Below are 19,930 nucleotides of genomic sequence, written 5' to 3'. Positions count from 1 at the left end.
AAGAAAAAGTCGTCTTGTGACATGTCTATTATCTGGTGATATATGGTGTTTTGATACTGTTAAACTCTGGACACAGCCGTTAATCTTCTTACCATTCTACTGACAAGCTGTAAATAAACAACCACATCTGCAGGAAGTGGATATTGATCAGCTTTCATGTGTCACTACGATGAATATTCATATATATGCCAAAGCAGGTACATCTGGATTTTTTTTCTGCATGTTATAAGGGAAATATGTGTTTCTGTAATTATAAAATCCGATCCAGAGCACATATCACTAACCCGAACCCTTTTGTTCCTTGGTTGTGTATTTCAGTGTGTGTTTATGTGTGTTTGCGTACTTTTAGGCGTGCTGTCAGTGGGACAGTGTAGACGCCATGGCTCAGTGTTTCTCATCTGAATTCATGTCACTCCCTCAGCAAGAGTCAGGACAAAATCACAGTGTAGTCAGTCATTCTCACATTCAGCTTCATGGGCAATGGAGTACACAGCCACTGCTTTAGCATAGGCATCTGTTTGGGTGAAATATTCAGTTAAGTTATTTATTTATTTTTAATATTCAGATATAGATACATGCCCTTTTAACCAAGTCACATATTTTGCTCAGGTGAAGGATTTTCAATCAAATGTACAGAATGGAGGGCGGTGGTGTAGTGGTTAGCACTGTTGCCTCACAGCAAGAAGGTCCTGGGTTCAAGCCCAGTGGCCAGCAGGGGCCTTTCTGTGTGGAATTTGAATGTTCTCCCCATGTCCGCGTGGGTCCCCTCCGGGTGCTCCGGTTTCCCCCACAGTCAAAAGGCATGCAGGTTAGGTTAATTGGTGGCTCTAAATTGACCGTAGGTGTGAATGTGAGTGTGAATGATTGTTTGTCTCTATGTGTCAGCCCTGCGATGACCTGGTGACTTGTCCAGGGTGTCCCCCACCTCTCACCCATAGTCAGCTGGGATAGGCTCCAACTTGCCTCTGACCCTGTAGAACAGGATAAGTGGCTACAGATAATATATGGATGGATGTACAGAATGGTTACAGATACTCATTTTAACGCAGCTGTATTTTCTGCCACTAAAGAATATTCTACATTCTCTGTTTACAGTTATAATACTGTATTTAGTCATATTGACGGGTATCTTTATGGACCATTATGCAGGGCGGAGAGGCTTTATGGAATCCCAATTTTACCACAAAAGGAACAAGGAAAGAAATAAAATTTTAGGTTTAGGAAAGATGGGGGGGGGAGTTGTTTGTTTGTTTGTTTGTTTGTTTGTTTGTTTGTTTGTTTGTTTGTTTGTTTGTTTTTGAGTAGATTACATTTGGATGTACTGTTACTATGGGTTTTGGCCAAAGTAGTATATAACAGCAATATTGTTTCCTTATTGACTCTTAGCGTGAAAGTGCAATTCATTGATTCAGGTGTTAGCGTATTGATAGCCGTCTTGAAATGAAATATCGAGTATAGTATTGAGTAAAAGTGTGTGAGAGGGGACGCAAAAAAAACCCCACTAGCCTTAATTTAGTAAGGTTCAACATTTTTAATTATATAATCATTATATCATTAGTCAGAGGTATTGTGTGTGTGTGTGTGTGTGTGTGTGTGTGTGTGTGTGTGTGTATATATATAGTGTGTGTATATATATAGACACACACACAGTACTGTGCAAAAGTCTTAGGCACCCTTTTTTCATACAAATTTTGTTATAGATTTTTATTTTATAACTTCTACATTATCCAGTCAGTACAAAAACATTTTAGAGTCCAAATGTTCGTTTTCCAGCACAAAATTAAATGTTACAGAAAAAAAGTTTGTATCTGAGCAGCATATTCCATAAGAGAGCACTTTTCAGATTAAAAAGTAAACATAATGAAGGCTGCTGGGTTTTGGTGCAAAATGAAGAAGCGAGTGTGACAGTCAAAGTGTCCAGAAGAACTGGGGCTGCTTCTGTAAGATGCTCAGTAAAACCTACAGCTCAGTTCCTTATCAAACTGCACTCACTGTACCTCAGACTACTTTTTTTTTTTAAGCAAAAGGTCGTCGCACACCAAATACTGACTTTGTTTCATTTATTATGGCTCACTGCTGTTTATAGTATTTTTTTAATATTGAAACATTTCATTTCATTATTTTTAAGCCATTTTTGGTCTACAGCATTTCTTGACATGTGCCTAAGACTTTTGCACAGTACTGTGTGTGTGTGTAAATAACAATCAACAGCCAGCAGGTTTTGAGGTTTTGCTCATGTGCTTACAGTACATTTTCATCAAGGTTATTTGACACTTAAGTGCATTTGCTGAAGAGAAAGATGATATCATCTTCTCTCTCTCTCTCTCTCTCTCTCTCTCTCAGTGGAAAAAGCAGATTAAGCCTCCTTGCTACGTGGAGAAACAAAACGAGCAGTATGACCCTGGCAGGTATGCTAACTCGCTGCATTATTCTCCAGTTCATGTTCATTACAGTTTTGCTCCACATGGTCACACATTGATAAAACATCAAGTTGTATTTCATGTTGTATGTTTTTCCTATGAAGTGAAGGAAATGAAGCAACCACTTTCTAGAAGTTTTATTGACATGACTGTTTTCCCTTAAGCATATCGAGACAAACTGAAGGAGCTCCCTCTAGTGTCACTGTTCTGCTCTTGCATCAAGGCAGACATTACAGAGAAGCCGACCTACAAAGCTGAAGGTAAACAGCAGAACACAGAGCTGCAATGGCTCCCTCCTGTGTTGCACGTCAACACTTAGCTGATTTTTACCATTACTCAATACTTGGTTACAGTTCATTATATTTATACTAATCACAAACTGTTTAGTTTTTCACTGTCAGTTTGTACTGTGTACTTCTTCATGCTTTTAAATGCTAAATAGCATATTTTTTGTATGTTACTTTGTAGTGATTTAAAGGGGTTTTTTTTTCTTTATCTGCCTGTAGTGTTTGACTTTTTTCCATTTTAAAGATATTGTGCTCTGACATGACTTTAATTTGGGTTGAGGGAACCAATTGCCCCCTTCTCATTTGTAATGCTAGGAGAGCGCAGACCTCTGCCAAGAATCTCATCTCATCTCATTATCTCTAGCTGCTTTATCCTTCTGCAGGGTCGCAGGCAAGCTGGAGCCTATCCCAGCTGACTACGGGCGAAAGGCGGGGTACACCCTGGACAAGTCGCCAGGTCATCACAGGGCTGACACATAGACACAGACAACCATTCACACTCACATTCACACCTATGGTCAATTTAGAGTCACCAGTTAACCTAACCTGCATGTCTTTGGACTGTGGGGGAAACCGGAGCACCCGGAGGAAACCCACACGGACACGGGGAGAACATGCAAACTCCACACAGAAAGGCCCTCGCCGGCCCCGGGGCTCGAACCCAGGACCTTCTTGCTGTGAGGCGACAGCGCTAACCACTACACCACCGTGCTGCCCCTCCGCCAAGAATCCTTTAAAAAAATCCAGGATCCAGAAGGTGATCCGGATCACCGCCAAAATTTAATGGATTGTTACTTGTGCCCAGTCACACCTCTGGAAAAATTTTCAGAGCAATCTGTTCATTACTTTTTCCGTAATGTTGCTAACAGACAAACCAACAAACAAACCAACACTACTGAAAACATAACCTCCTTGGCAGAGGTAATAATAATAACTAGAATGCATTTCCAGAGAAAATGTGAAAGTGTGCTTGCTCAGGTGCGCTGCCATGGCGACCCGGCAAGAGAGGCGATCGCACACCCACACGACAAGTTTTGTGTCAACACGCGAAAGTTTGGCCAAGACACAAGGCGGATTCTCATATGGAGATGACAGGCTGGCAAGGTTCTTGACAGGGACATCCCAGAGCATCACTAACATGAAAATTTAGATGTAATTCTAAATCCGTAAAGAGATCTGACCCAAAACACGTTTTTGCTCATTTTGGCGCCCCCTAGTGGCCAAATGACACCAAATTTGATGAGGGTACATGAACTGGTGCCGAAAGTCAACTCAACAAATATGGTCTTGATCTGTCAAAGCGTTTCTGAGATCTCATCTCATTATCTCTAGCCGCTTTATCCTGTTCTACAGGGTCGCAGGCAAGCTGGAGCCTATCTCAGCTGACTACGGGCGAAAGGCGGGGTACACCCTGGACAAGTCACCAGGTCATCACAGGGCTGACACATAGACACAGACAACCGTTCACACTCACATTCACACCTACGCTCAATTTAGAGTCACCAGTTAACCTAACCTGCACGTCTTTGGACTGTGGGGGAAACTGGAGCACCCGGAGGAAACCCACGCGGACACGGGGAGAACATGCAAACTCCACACAGAAAGGCCCTCACTGGCCACGGGGCTCGAACCCGGACCTTCTTGCTGTGAGGCGACAGCGCTAACCACTACACCACCGTGCCGCCCGTTTCTGAGATCTGAGCCAAAATACATTTTTGCTAATTGTGACGCCCCCTAGTGGCCAAATGACACCATATTTGATGAGGGTAGTTTGGATGGTGTCCAAAGTCATGCCACTAAATATGGTCTTGATACGTCTAAGCGTTTCCGTGATATGAGCTCACTTCCTGTTTGGTGGCTTCGCCATCAATTTTGATTGGCTGCCACGAGCGAATGCTTCGACGTATGAGAGCGAAACGAATATCATTCATTAGGCATGGACTGGAGATCATATGTACCAAGTTTTGTGATGATTGGACAAAACATGCGGCCAGGGTCACTCTACCTTCACTTTGGACAAAATTCAAAATGGCGAAAAATCTAATTAGGCGGAGAATGACGTCATATGGTGCGTTGGAATCGTCTAGCTCCAAGGATTCCAACGGCACCAGACTTATGAAAATCAGACATACGGATCAAAAGTTACGTGCATGAACGCATGTAAGATTGTGATCAGTTGGTGGCACTAAAGCGTGAGACATACCAACATGAAACTTGATGAAATCAATCAGGGTCCACTCCTCTATCAATGTACCAAGTTTCATGACTTTACACCTTACGGTTTGGCCTACAGAAGGAAAAATCTGTTTTTCTGTCGCATGCCCATTCCCAATGGGGAAAAAATTAATCCTTTAAAAAAATCTGGGATCCAGAAGGTGATCTGGATCACTGCCAAAATTTAATGGATTGTTACTTGTGCCCAGTCACACCTCTGGAAAAAATTTCAGAGCAATCCGTTCATTACTTTTTCCATAATGTTGCTAAAGGCAAACCAACGAACAAACAAACAAACCAACGCTACCGAAAACATAACCTCCTTGGCAGAGGTAATAACAAATGAGATATGAATCATTCTCTGGTAGATGCAGTGGACCTGAACTGGTGTGAGATCAAGGATGTAGAAGTGATCGAGCTGAACAAGCGTGCATCAGGCCAGGCATTTGAAGTGATCCTGAAGCCCCCTTCGTTTGACGGTGTGCCCGAGCTGAATGCCTCCATGCCACACCGCAAGGACCCCTCACTGGAGGAGATCCAGAAGAAGCTGGAAGCTGCTGAGGAGAGACGGAAGGTGAGAACTCTCTCTCTCTCTTTGTCTCGCGCATATTGTGTAATGATCTCCAGAGAATAAAATACTAACACGCATAAGCCTTCACTCAGTTCCAGGAGGCAGAGCTGCTGAAGCACCTGGCTGAGAAGCGAGAGCACGAGAGGGAGGTCATCCAGAAGGCCTTCGAGGAGAACAACAACTTCATCAAGAACGCAAAGGAGAAGCTGGAACAGAAGATGGAGACCAACAAAGAGAACCGTGAGGCCCTGCTGGCTGCCATGCTGGAGAGACTTCAGGAAAAGGTATTGTGTGAAGGAAACTGTTGTGTCTGGATTCATTCCATATTCACCATATAGTGCACTATTTGTGGTGTGGCCATTTTATAGTGCTTTCCAAATGCTTATATTCTCTGGACAGTGCACTATATTATTACGCATAATGCACCATAAAATTCATAGCCACTTCTTTTTCAGGATGGATAATCCTAAGAACTAAAAAATCTTAGACAATTATACACTCAAGGTCAATGATGGTTCAGTTAGGATTGGGTTTGGGCTCTAGACTACTGAAAGTTTGGAAGATTGTGCGTTTCTATCACGGTACCACTAAGCTGTCACTGTGGAGTCCAGTGGTGGCTTGTCTATAAGGTCAGGTGGTACAGAGCCCCACCATTTATATCTGTCATTCATAAAGACTTCATTCACAACTCTGAGGATAGCCGTCATGTGCATAAGAACGTGTTGTGCATAATAACTATGGAAGCTAAGGGTAGAGTGCAATCTCTACCCTTAGCCTCCATAGTTGTTATTGCACCTCGTGGTCAAAATGGGAACTGCAACAAGTGATGATAGCCATAAGGACAGGATTTTTCTTGCCCCATGCTCTATCAACATTTTCAGTGGAACAGGTGGAGTGAACAGGAGTGGGTTTCCCAAAAGCCTCTTAACACTAAGAGCATCTTAACTAGGAGAGAGACAGCATTCATTGTGCTGCTTGCGCTACCATTTAACAATGATCTTTGTGCTACGATGCTTTTGGGAAACTCAGGCCAGGACAGTTACTGGCAGGGTTGCCAGATTGGGCTAGTTTAAAATAAAACACTTCATACCGCAAAGATCTTTTTATACCAAATACAGATCCCTTTATGCTGGCACCCCTTGTAAATAGTAGTAAAAAAGGGTTAGAAAAAAATCCACCTTTTGGTGAAGTCACTTCATCTCACACTGAAAAAAATTAGAAAAATCCAACTTTTAATTGAAATAAATTTATTCAGAGAAAAACAAATCCCTCATCAAGAAATAATTATTTTCAACAAAAACATGTGCCATTATTGTTGGCACCCCTGTACTTTGTACAGCCTCCCTTTGCCAGTAAAGCAGCACTAAGTTTCTCCTATAACATTTTATAAGGTTGGAAAGACAGAGCAGGGCATCTGAGACCTCTACACAATCTCTCCAGATCATCCAGGGTCCTCGGCCATCTCTTGTGCTCGCTCCTCTTCAGCTCACCCCACAGGTTTTCAATGGGGTTCAGGTCAGGGAACTGAGATGGCCAGGGCAGAAGCTTGATTCTATGCTCAGATAACCATTTTTGCGTTGATTTAGACAAATGCTTCAGATCATTGTCCCGCTGGAAGATCCAGTGATGAGCCAGGTTTAGTTTTCTGGCAGAAGCAGCCAGATTTTGATTTAAAATGTCCTGCTATTTCATGGAGTCCATGATGCCATGAACCCTAACAAGGTTTCCAGGGCCTTTGGAGGAAACACAGCCCCAAAACAACACAGAACCTCCACCATATTTTACAGTTGGGATCGGGTTCTTTTCATTATAGCTATCCTCCTTTTTACACCAAACCCACCTTGGGTGTTTATTGACAAAGCTCCATTTTTGTTACACCATAGAACACAGTTCCAGTCACAGTTGTCACAGCATTTTGCAAACTTCAAGTGCTTACATTTGTGGTTAACTGATAGAAAAGGCTTTTTTCTGGCAAACCTTCCAAATAATCTCTTGGTATGGAGGTGGCGTCTGATAGTGGTTTTGGAGATTTGGAAATCCCAAGATTTTACTTTTTCTTGTAATTCACCAACAGTGATCCTTGGGGATTTTTTTGTTGCCTCTCTTACCCTCCACCTCATTGTATATGGGGTCAAAATAAACTTGGGTCCTCTTCCAGGCAAGTTTGTAACAGTTCCAGTTGGTGTCCCCTTTTTTATTATTGCCCTAATAGTAAAAAATGGACATTTTCAGGTGAGTAGCTATTTTTTTTTTTATTTAACAATTCCCTGACTTATGAAGGACAACACACTCATCTTATGTGTTCTCTTATGTTTCCCATGTTGATATTGAGGGGAATTTGGCTTCTGTGTCACCTCATATTTGTACCCCAGTTAATCAGGAAGTCAGGGAATACAGCTTGAAAGTTCCTACACACTCCAGTCAACTAAAAAATGTACAACCCTAATTCCAAAAAAATTGGGAGACTACACAGTAAAATCTCATCTCATTATCTCTAGCCGCTTTATCCTTCTACAGGGTCGCAGGCAAGCTGGAGCCTATCCCAGCTGACTATGGGTGAAAGGCGGGGTACACCCTGGACAAGTCGCCAGGTCATCACAGGGCTGACACATAGACACAGACAAACATTCACACTCACGGTCAATGTAGAGTCACCAGTTAACCTAACCTGCATGTCTTTGGACTGTGGGGGAAACCGGAGCACCCGGAGGAAACCCACGCGGACATGGGGAGAACATGCAAACTCCGCACAGAAAGGCCCTCGCCAGCCACGGGGCTCGAACCCGGACCTTCTTGCTGTGAGGCAACACCGCTAACCACTACACCACCGTGCCGCCCACAGTAAAATCGCCAGTGTTAATATAACACTTAAGAAGTTAATTTCAACACTACTTCAGTGAACATATGGTCCCTATCTACAGAGTGTAAAATGTACACTGAACATAGAGTTAAATTTCCAGAGTCAATTTTACTCTGGTAAGAGTTAATATTTTACATTACACTAAGAAGTGTCAATCAAGTTTTACACTATGTGAGAAGTAACACCCATAGTGTTATTCACATTCAACACTGAAGAGTTAAGTGTTAAGAAATAACTTTTCCAGTGTTAAACCTATTTAACACTACATGTTGATTAAGAAATTTCTCCAAAGAGTGTTGATTTTTAACTGACTCCTACCAGTGTTACACATGATCTACTTGTGTAGTCCCAGTGTTATGGCTCACCATGTAGAGCTATGACACAAAACTTAATATGTTTGCAGGGGGGAGAAAAAAAACACAAACACAATTATATCCATAACTTAATACTAATTTATTCAATTTATTCGATGGAGAAAATCTCTTGGTATAAAAGCGATTTATCAGTACATTCCATTGATTATAGTGACTTAAATAGAATCAATAAAGAGTGATTATACAGTCATCAAATTTGATGGTAAGTATGCCAGTGTTGGGCTGCTGCGCTATGTCAGAGAAGACCTCCACATCCACCTCAGTTCCTGTTTCATCAAAAACCTTGACACCTTCACTGACTGGTGGAACTGAGAACTTCAAGAAAGCTATGACCAAAAAAAACCAAACAAGATTTCAATCCATACAAAATGCTCAAGATTAATCAAGGCCATTCTCCAAAAACACATCAGTGCATTAGTAGCATGGTCTGAGGTGCTAACGTGCTACTAATGCACTGATGCTGCCAGGCATTGAATCTTTCAATGGTGTACAACTGTAAATACAACTCAACTAAACCAACCACAAAACTCAGATCTTAATTGCTGACCCCTAAACATGCCCATAGGGTAGCTTGCCAAAAAGGTGAAGGCAACGATTATTTTCACTTTAAAAAAACGATGAACACACCAACACTCTTAGTTCCTTTAGTTTTAACAACGGTGTGTAACTGACACTGTCATACTGACTGTGGCTTACCAGAATTTAAGAATTCCTCGAGGCTTGGCTCATTTATCTTGGCATATTTCTGTGTATTGTAGATTCTGGTTTTGATTAACATGATGGTAGGGTTAGGGTTAGCCATTTGAAATTCGGTATTTGAAGACACGTACCCAACATTGACAGGTATGCTAAATGACGACGTACCTTTATTCTTACACACAGATTCTGCTTGAATGAAAAAACAACAACTAATAGTTTATTTGGAAAAACTTACCACAATTTTTCAATGCGAGGAAGATGGCGATGCCAGAGTTGACGTTGTCAGTTTGACCGGGGAAGTTGGTGGGCAGGGCTTTTCAGAGTAATTTTTTTTTTTTACACTGGAAGGTATTGTGCTCTAATCGGTATAGAATTAACTCTGAGAGAGTCAATTTATGGGGTGGCACGGTGGTGTAGTGGTTAGCGCTGTTGCCTCACAGCAAGAAGGTCCAGGTTCGAGCCCCATGGCTGGCGAGGGCCTTTCTGTGCGGAGTTTGCATGTTCTCCCGGTGTCCGCGTGGGTTTCCTCTGGGTGCTCCGGTTTCCCCCACAGTCCAAAGACATGCAGGTTAGGTTAACTGGTGACTCTAAATTGACCGTAGGTGTGAATGTGAGTGTGAATGGTTGTCTGTGTCTATGTGTCAGCCCTGTGATGACCTGGTGACTTGTCCAGGGTGTACCCCGCCTTTCACCCGTAGTCAGCTGGGATGGGCTTCAGCTTGCCTGCGACCCTGTAGAAGGATAAAGCGGCTAGAGATAATGAGATGAGATATGTGACACTGACAGTGTAAAACCTCTGTTAACTCCAAATATTTTCACCAACACTGGAAGTTATCTTGTTCAATTTTGCTCTGTCCATTGTTGGAAGAACTCCGAAAGAATTAAAATACTTTGACACTGCATATTTTACACTGGCAAATTTACTGTGTATGTAAAATATGAATAAAAACAGAATGTGAAGATTTGCAAATCATGGAAACCCTATATTTCATTGCAAATAGTACAAAGACAATATATCAAATGTTGAAACTGAGAGATTTTATTGTTCTTTCTGAAAAATATATATTCATTTTGAATTTGATGTCAGCAAATTTGTCTAATTTTTATTTCAGTTTTATTTGTTATCTGTTTGACATTTTCTTGCTACTGTATCACGTGAATTTCCCCGATGTGGGATGAATAAAATGAATCTAATCTAATCTAATCTAATCTAATCTAATCTAATCTAATCAACACGTTTCAGAAAAGTTGGGACAGGGCAACAAAAGACTGAAAAAATGTGTATTGCTATAAAAAACTAATTTGTTTAATTGGCAACAGGTCAATAACATGATGGGGTATAAAAAGAGCATCCCACAGAGGCGGAGTGAAGATGAGGAGGGGTTCACGGCTCTGTGAAAGACTGCGTGGGCAAACAGTGCAACAATTTAAGAATAACGTTCCTCAATGTAAAATTGCAAAGAATTTGGGGATCACATCATCTATGGTACATAATATCATTAAAAGATTCAGAGAATCTGGAGAAATCTCTGTACACAAGAGACAAGGCTGAAAATTGACATTGGATGCCTGTGATCTTCAGGCCCTCAGGCGACACTGCATTACAAGCAGACACGTGTCTGTAGTGGAAATCACTGTATGGGCTCAGGAACACTTCAGAAAACCATCGTCTGTGAAAACAGTTTATTACTGCATCTACAAATGCAAGTTAAAACCAAATATAAACAATATCCAGAAACACAGCCACCTTCTCTGGGCCCAAGCTCTTTTACAATGGACTGAGGCAAACTGAAAAATTGTCCCAAGGTCTGACGAATCAAAAGTAGAAATTCTTTTTAGAAATCATAGACACCATGTCCTCCAGTCTAAAGAGGAGAGGGACCATCTGGCTTCTTATCAGCGCACAGTTCAAATGCTAGCATCTGTGATGGTATGAGGGGACATTAGTGCACATGGCATGGGGAGCTTGTACATCTGGGAAGGTATCATTAATGCTGAATGATATATACACGTTTCAGTGCAATATGCTGCCATCTTTTTCAGCAAAGGCCTTCCTTCTTTCAGCAAGACAATGCCAAACTGCTTTCTGCACATATTAAAACTGCATGGCACCATAGTAAAAGAGTCCAGGTGCTAAACTGGCCTGCCTGCAGTCCAGACCTATCTCCCATTTAAAATATTTGGCGTATTATGAAGCACAAAACATGACAAATGAGACCCTGAACTGTTGAGCAACTGAAATTGTATATCAGGCAAAAATGGGACAACATTTCTCTTTCAAAACTACAGCTACTCCTCAGTTCCCAAACATTTACAGTGTGTTGTTAAAAGTAGAGGTGATGCAACACAGCGGTAAACATGTCCCTGTCCCAACTTTTTTGAAACGTGTTGCTGCCATCAAATTCAAAATGAGCATGTATTTTTCAAAAAACAATAAAATTTCTCAGTTTCAACATTTGATATGTTGCCTTTGTACTATTTTCAATGAAATATAAGATTTCCGTGATTTGCCAATTTTCACATTCTGTTTTTATTTACAGTTTACACAGCGTCCCAACTTTTTTGGAATCAGGGTTGTACAATTTAAATGGGAAACATGCTTCAGTTACATTGTGTTCACTATAATTTCCAGAGGGGCCAATAATAGTGGCATGTGTGATGCCACATCTGTGACTGGCAGAGAACTTTTTAGTCATTTTTGCTTTTCATGTCAAAATGAATGCATGTAATTATGTCCTCACTTTCTGAGATAACAATTGCTGTTTTAATACCTACTGTAGAAATGTTCTTTTTCTTGAATATGAGGGGTTTGGGAGCCTGATATTGAAGCTGCACTTAATTGCTCTAATGTGGACTGTTTGTCATGCTTTTAGGACAAGCATGCAGAAGAGGTGAGGAAGAATAAAGAGCTGAAGGAGGAAGCATGCCGATAAAGTGATGAGTGAAAGCGGACTGTATTTGGGATGGTTAAAAAAATAGGATGAGACGGAAATCAATAAAAGAAGACATCACTTCTCATTAAAGTAATGGAGGCAAGTAGTGGACATTGCTAATGGAAATTTAAAACACAACAAAGCTTTTTTTTTCCCCTCATGCGGTATAAAATGTCAAAACAATGCAAGATGCACCGAAGTTCTAGTGTCAAAATTTCAGGTGGCAGGTATCATTTTATAACCTTTTAGAAAAACAATCATTTGTACATCCTGAGGTGATGATAGATACAACTTTACTGTCATTGCACACTACATGTACTTAGTAACAAAATACCGTATATATATATATATATATATATATATATATATATATATATATATATATATATATATATATATATATATATATAAGATTAGAAGATAAGAGAGAATTAAGAAATAACTAATAAATAATGCAGACAATGCAGACTTACAGTACACTGAAGCTTAAGATCAGTACTTGGGGGACAAGACAACCAGATATTGTACTTCATAAATGTCTATACACGTTTTAAAAAAAAATAGATTTTTCTTAAATGTACAGTATACCATCTCACAAAGTACAAGATATGCATGTTTATTTACTTAGCATTTATTTATAATAGAGGCACATGTGGCTTCTCAATAAAATGAATTCATAAAGGACTTTATTCACATTGTATTTGATCCCTAAACAGTATCACAGTATATTCATGATATTGCATTTTCATGAGATTTAATTTAAAGAAAAAAACAAGCTCATAATTGTTTAGACTTTTCAGAATGATATTCCTTACTAAATACTTAAGCACAATTCAAAGGCACATACAGTATAAGCTGAAAGACTTTTGTTTGTATCATGCTCAAATGATCACTAAGAGGAGAGATCACAACATGTCAAGAACGCAGAGCAGGGACGTACAGTAACGAGAAAACAAATTAAGTTATATTTTAATGAAGCAGCAATCAGAGAAGCTGTTTTAGGATTAGCTGGGAATGCATTTATTTATTTATGGCATGTGTTCTCTGTTGTGTGGGGTTTTTTTGTTTTTGTTTTTTTAATAATGTTGTCATGCCACCTGTTAACGAAAGTTACGCTAAAGGCGTTAGATGTTCAGTGACTTAACAAAATGGCAATATGTGCAGTGATGAGCATTGATATGTACTGTTCAGGAAACCCCAATTGCTTTTTTTTGTGGTTGTCATAAAAGATGATCCTTTCCGATTTGGCATGATGGTCAGTAAAAACACCTCTTTATTAAACAAATAATTTGTGCTTTGTCTTTTTGTTGGTCCTTTATTGATAACTGAGTCTCAGAACTAAAAACAGCAAAGAGTTGAGGAGACAAAAGAATGTTCCTCAAATGTTCATGTCAAGCCCTTTGTTTTCTAGTTTCCTAAAAAGCTAAAAAAGAGAGCAAGAACAAAGAAAGCAATAATATGACTGCGTAGTCAATATAAATGGCTGTGAAGCTGTATGCACAGTTTTGTTTTGTTTGGTTTTTTTTTCAGTCAAATATAGCACTACAGCACTACATGTGAGAAATAACGTTAGGTGAAACACATGTGCAGCCCACACTAGTGGTATATTTCTCCAGCCTGAAGGAATAGTTCTTCTTTTTGCCCTTTACTCTTCTGAGCACCAGGATTTGGTAGAAAATGGGTTTCGATTCCAGACCAACGTCTTCACTTCCATCTTTGTTCAGGCAGCCCACTCTCTCACACTTTGCCTCGAAGATGCGACTCGGAATACGGGATTCGTCGTAAGACACCCTGAGATGAGGCGGGACACTCAAAGATGTTAATTTTCATCAACCCAAAAAAATTATTTTCTTGACTATTGTGCAATGTTTCATGGTTATGATACTGTTTTGAAAGAACTGGATAACTTTATGTAAAGCCTGATTACTACAAGACAGCAACTACACACTGCAAAAATGACATCTAGCAAATAAGAACATCTAGAATGTAGTCATACTATATGTCTCTAGTATTTCCTATAAGATTATAAATAAACTATATCTAACATTATTAAACCTTTACACATTTCAAGCTTGAAATAGTTTCTATTGGCAGAATACACTGATCAGATATAAAATTAAAAACACTGACAGATAAAGTGAATAACATTGATTATAATGAGATAATGGCACCTGTCAAGGGGTGGGATATATTAGGCAACAAGAGAACAGTCAGTTCTTGAAGTTGATGTGTTGGAAGCAGGAAAAATGGGTTAGCGTAAGGATCTGAATGATAGAAGAGCTACTGTAGCACAAACTGCTTTAAAAGTTAATGCTGGCTAAAACAGAAATGTGTCAGCATTAATGTTTTCGGCAGTTTGTGCTGCAATAGCTCTTCTGTGAAATTGGACCATATGGCCTATGCCATATGGCTTCATGCCCCATGAGAATCAATGAGCCTTCGACACCCACGACCCTGTCACCGGTTCACTGGTTGTCTTTCCTTGGACCACTTTTGTTCGGTACTAACCAGTGAATACCAGGAACACCCCACAAGATGTGCCATTTTGGAGATGCTCAGACCCAGTCATCTAGCCATCACAATTTGGCCCTTGTCAAAGTCGTTCAGATCCTTACGCTTGCCCATTTTTCCTGCTTTCAACACATCAACTTCAAGAACTGATTGTTCTCTTGCTGTCTAATATATCCCACCCCTTGACAGGTGCCATTGTAATGAGATAATCAATGTTATTCACTTCACCTGTCAAGGGTCATAATGTTATGGCTGATTGGTTTATTATTATTATTATTATTATTATTTTAAGCATTTATTTCTAGAAATAAGCAAAATCATATGCCAATAGAAGAAGAAAATTTAAAGCTTCTAAAAACAGGACGAACAATCTTACAAATATTTATACAGTATTAATCTTATAATAAGAAAGAAAAAAATCAAAGAATGACAGCAATATCACATCTCATCTCATTATCTCTAGCTGCTTTATCCAAGCTGGAGCCTATCCCAGCTGACTACGGGCGAAAGGCGGGGTACACCCTGGACAAGTCACCAGGTCATCACAGGGCTGACACATAGACACAGACAACCATTCACACTCACATTCACACCTACGGTCAATTAATGGCCCTTTTCCACTACCCTTTTTCAGCTCACTTCAGCTCACTTCAGCCCGACACGGCTCATGTTTCGACTACCTCAGAGCAGCACGACTCAGCTCGCTTCAGCCCTACTCAGCACCCAAAACTCGCACGGTTTTGGAGTGGGGCTGAAGCGAGCCAAACTGAGCTGAGTGGGGCTAGGGGCGTGAGGAGACACTCCCCTGTGCACTGATTGGTGAGGAGGAGTGTCCTCACATGCCTACACACGCCCCGCGAGCACGCTGGGATCTGTAAACACCGTAAACCTGGAAGAAGAAGAATTATGAATTACGAGAATTATGAAGCCTTATGTGCCTCGCCTCATCTGTACGCTCTTGCCAGTATCTGTTGGCGTTGTCACCAACAACAAGCCACAGCACCAAGACCAGCAACACTAACGACTCCATGTCCTCCATGTTTATTGTTTACTATCCAGGTCGTGAGACTACTGCTTAAAAGATCACTGATGTCACTGTTTGCGCCGCCTAACGACATCACGTGACGTCCACCCACTTTCGCTAACTCCACCCAATGTGTCCACCCACTTCCAGCCACCACGGTTCAGCGCGGTTGTAGTCGAAATGCAACCCCAACAGCCCCACTCAGCTCGACTCAGCCCAACTCAGCACGGTACGGCTCAGCCCAACTCAGCCGCGTTGGTAGTGGAAAAGCGGCATTAGAGTCACCAGTTAACTTAACCTGCATGTCTTTGGACTGTGGGGGAAACCGGAGCACCCTGACAGCAATATACTGAGTGTTTTTGAATCCAGTTCCTCAACTACTACACAACAAGAAAGGGAAATAGGATGTGTACGGTGTAGCAGGGACTTTTATAGCTTCTCCAAATATGTAAAATGGGAAAATGACATTAATCCCCTGAGGATAGGACATTATCGTTCTATGGATCATGGATAACTGCAAGGGTTCTTTGTAATTTGGAACAAGCACAAGCTATAAGACAAGATTGCTATATGACAGCAGTATTCATTGTGCATTCTGTATTATACATCACTAGATGACGTGAAACGTTCTTGCTTGAGTACACACGCAAACAAAAGGTGATTCTTTTCCACAGCCCCTGGATAATCAGAGTTCGTCGAACCACAATGACATGCGTAACTGCAAACACTGCACCACTGACTCGTAACAGCAAACTAGGGGGGTTACATTTGTCTTAAGATTTAATGCCTTATATAAAACTCATTTAAAATTGTATTGTTTGTTTTAAGTTATTAAAAAGCTTCAGGGGGCTCAGTGCAATAGATTCACTTCAATAAGAATGCAAACAATTGAGCGTTCTAATCAAGTCATTTGCTGAATTTGACTTCATTATGTTTGCATGTACACTAATATTTCACATCAATATTTCATGTAAACATCATATTCCGTTTGGATATTCCAAATTTGGCCTTATTCCAAATTTAGCATTTTTCGATTAAGGTATGTGGGATATGCTGATATGATTCAGGTTTTAGGAACGTTCCTTAGATACGTGTATAGCACATTTGGAATATGTATCTCAAGTGAGGTTTTTATGGCAGTTTGCGACAAATGGCCTCTTGCCTGCTCTATGCATTGACAACAGTTTCCAAGGCTACTAGAGATGCAGCTGCATGTAAAGGGGAATATTTGTGGAATATTCATTTTCATTTTCATTAGCCATGTAAACAGCTTAGTAAGAATATTGTCTTTTTTGGAATAAGGGCAGAAAACGGAATATTTTGTGTATAAAAACGTAGTGAATGTTGTAGATAAACTGAAAATAGAGGTACAATTTGCTAAACAAAGTGGGTGTAAACTTTTGCACTCAACTGGATGTAGTTAGGAACGTGAAGAATGTAAATTTGAGGTATGCAATAGAAATTATATAAAACTGTTCTTGTGCAAATGTGTCATTATAAAAGACATTGCCATTGAGTGGGATGATTTCATGCAACAAGTAGCAGTTGTAATGAAGGAGCTTCCCAAAGTTCTCAGAATATTATTAAAGAAAAAAATTACAGAGCCATAGTATTAAGACCTTAAACATCCCTGTCAGTATAATTTTTCAGTAATACGCAGGTAGAAAGTTCAGGAAATAGGTGCGCCATACAGATTTCACAACGTGGTCTCAGATTAATGATAAGAAAGAATAAACTTCACAACAATGTTCTCTATTCCTACACCTCACCCAAAACTTCTAAACAAACAAGCACAGAGGTGCTCTTTTGGAACAATACTGTCTTTAGATGAAACAAAAAAGAAAACTTTAGCAAAGGTTATGCGTATGACCCCAAGAACAACACACTTGCAGTGAAGCGCGGTAGTGGGAGCATCATGATATGGGGCTGCTTTTCTACAATGGGTACTGGGGCGTTACACATCATTGAATCTCATTGTCCAAGAAACTGAATCTGGGGTAATGCTGGGTGTTTCAGCAAGACAACGATCCCAAACATACAACCAATATGATGATGGGTTCCCTTTTGATTCTGGTTCCTCTCAAGGTTTCTTCCTCATGTAGTCTGAAGGAGTTTTTCCTTGCTACCGTCGCCACAGGCTTGCTCATAGGGGATAAACTAGAGATAAAATTTGCTCATGTTTAAAGTCACTCAAATTCTGTAAAGCTGCTTTGCGACAATGTCTATTGTTAAAAGCGCTATAAAAATAAACTTGACTTGACAATATAACTCAAGGTGTTGCATGGAATGTGATGTGAATTTTGTGATGTAATCTGAATCTCACGAAAGCTTATGGAGGATTTTGAAATTGCGAGTCCATCAAAGAGAACTTTGAGGAATGGGCCAGGACTGAACCACAATGCTGCAAAAAGTGAATTACACTGTAAATAAAACATCATCTAAGCAAGATAAAATATCTTGAATATAACCAAATTTACCTTGTAGTTCCTATTTTAAGATTACAATAAACCAAATGACATTAAACCAGTTTCTAGACTTTTTTTTTTACTAATGTTTTATTCTTATTGGCAGATAATTGTCTTTTTCTATAAATAAATGCTTAGATTAAGCAAACTTACAATAAAACAAGACTCTTTCAAGCTTGAAATTATTAAAGCAAAATGTCTAGAAATATTGTAAGCAATCTTATGTGTTATATTTTAATCTTATAACAAGAAATACTAGTTACATTTGAGTATATTCAAGTTATTTTCTCTTGTTAAGATGCTATTTATATTAGCAGTGTACATCTTTATTGTAAACATCTTGATGATCTAATTGCAAACAACAGCTTTGCAACAAAATACTAATTTTGGACATTTGTGGTGTCTGAATGCCTTTTTTTTTACGATCAATTCCTTTTTTTTTTTTTTTTTTTAACATATCTTTGTTTAAGCTTATTAACTCTTTCACCACTGCAGACTGCTTCCGGTCTCATTGTAGTAGGGAAACCACTGTGTATGAAGTTATGCAGTGGTGAAAGGGTTAATACATACATTTTGTTGTGTAGAAAGTTAAAAAATTTAAAAAAAAAAATTTAAACACTTTGTGTGTGAATTTGAAATGGGTACACAGTATGCACGGGAAGTATATTTAATACTAAAAACAAAAGTGTCTGAACACTTATTTCCCCTCACTGTATGTATATTAAACGACGTGCAAATTTTTAAACAGACTTACTCATACATCCATGGAGATGTTGACTGACTTGGAGATATTTGGTATCTGGTATCTGGTAGGTTTTCTACTGCAGAATCAAAACTCAGCCACAGTTTTCTGGCTTTTCTTTGGGAGCCCCCATTAGCTACAGCCCTTTTCCGTTCCTTCTTTCCTCTGCGTCCTGCGGGAGAATTACCTGCTTCGAGCAACAGTACACCCAACTCCAACAGCAGTATGACCTTGAAAAGCTTGGAGACAGGAGAGGAGATCAGGTTTAATTTAGTAAAAAAAAAAAAAGTCTTCTAATGTTTGTTAAACAGTCTATGTATGTATATCAATCAATATTTCTACACACACTGTTCTCGTGTCAGGCTCAACATGTTCAACAGCAGTGTTTTACAGCAACGATACTGTCAGTGTTTTAAATTGTTGTCAAAAATTACAGGAAAAAAATAGGTATGATCACTAACCACTGAGATGTGCATCTTGAGCCAAACAGGCGTGTTGTCAGTATTGTAGTCCGTTCTCAGAGTGGAACTGGTCCATTCAGCGAGTAATGATGATATGTGAATTCCCCATCTTTATATAGCTGTACGTGTTGTGTTGTATTTCCTTCCCTTGACACACTTTTTTCTTTTAAACGTCAATGAGTGGTTGAATATGTTCCAGTCTGAGGCCATGCAAAGGAGCAACTTAAAAGAGATGTTTTAAAAGATATGTAAACATTCTATTCAGTTTCATTTCTAAAGCATACTCCTACTGAGTGTAGTGTTTTTTAATCCAAGATATAATAATGCATTCCCACACACTAAAAGTGTTAGCTGGTAAATGTTAGGAGT

General features: G+C 39.7%; 2 protein-coding genes across 2 annotated transcripts; one reads left to right on the top strand and one right to left on the bottom strand.

Annotated features, from left to right (window-relative positions):
• The first annotated feature begins 2,392 nt into the window (after positions 1-2,392).
• On the top strand, positions 2,393-12,358 carry stmn4 (stathmin-like 4). The gene is made up of 5 exons (XM_060916057.1): positions 2,393-2,408; positions 2,585-2,680; positions 5,290-5,495; positions 5,585-5,776; positions 12,299-12,358. Exons 1-5 carry the CDS (start codon positions 2,396-2,398, stop codon positions 12,356-12,358), a joined length of 567 nt encoding a protein of 188 aa, XP_060772040.1. The 5' UTR covers positions 2,393-2,395.
• A 642-nt stretch (positions 12,359-13,000) lies between these two features.
• Positions 13,001-19,632, bottom strand: il17a/f3 (interleukin 17a/f3). Its single transcript, XM_060916055.1, has 3 exons — positions 19,562-19,632; positions 19,113-19,339; positions 13,001-14,149 (listed from the first exon to the last, which is right to left on the bottom strand). The coding sequence occupies exons 1-3, from the start codon at positions 19,574-19,576 to the stop codon at positions 13,909-13,911; spliced, it is 483 nt and encodes a 160-aa protein (XP_060772038.1). The 5' UTR covers positions 19,577-19,632; the 3' UTR covers positions 13,001-13,908.
• Between the last annotated feature and the right edge of the window lie 298 nt (positions 19,633-19,930).

The sequence above is a fragment of the Neoarius graeffei genome, chromosome 3 (assembly GCF_027579695.1).
Source record: "Neoarius graeffei isolate fNeoGra1 chromosome 3, fNeoGra1.pri, whole genome shotgun sequence".
Classification (NCBI taxonomy): Eukaryota; Metazoa; Chordata; class Actinopteri; order Siluriformes; family Ariidae; genus Neoarius; species Neoarius graeffei.
The sequence above is the reverse complement of the archived record's forward strand: the minus strand, read 5'-3'. Positions and strand labels throughout refer to the sequence as shown.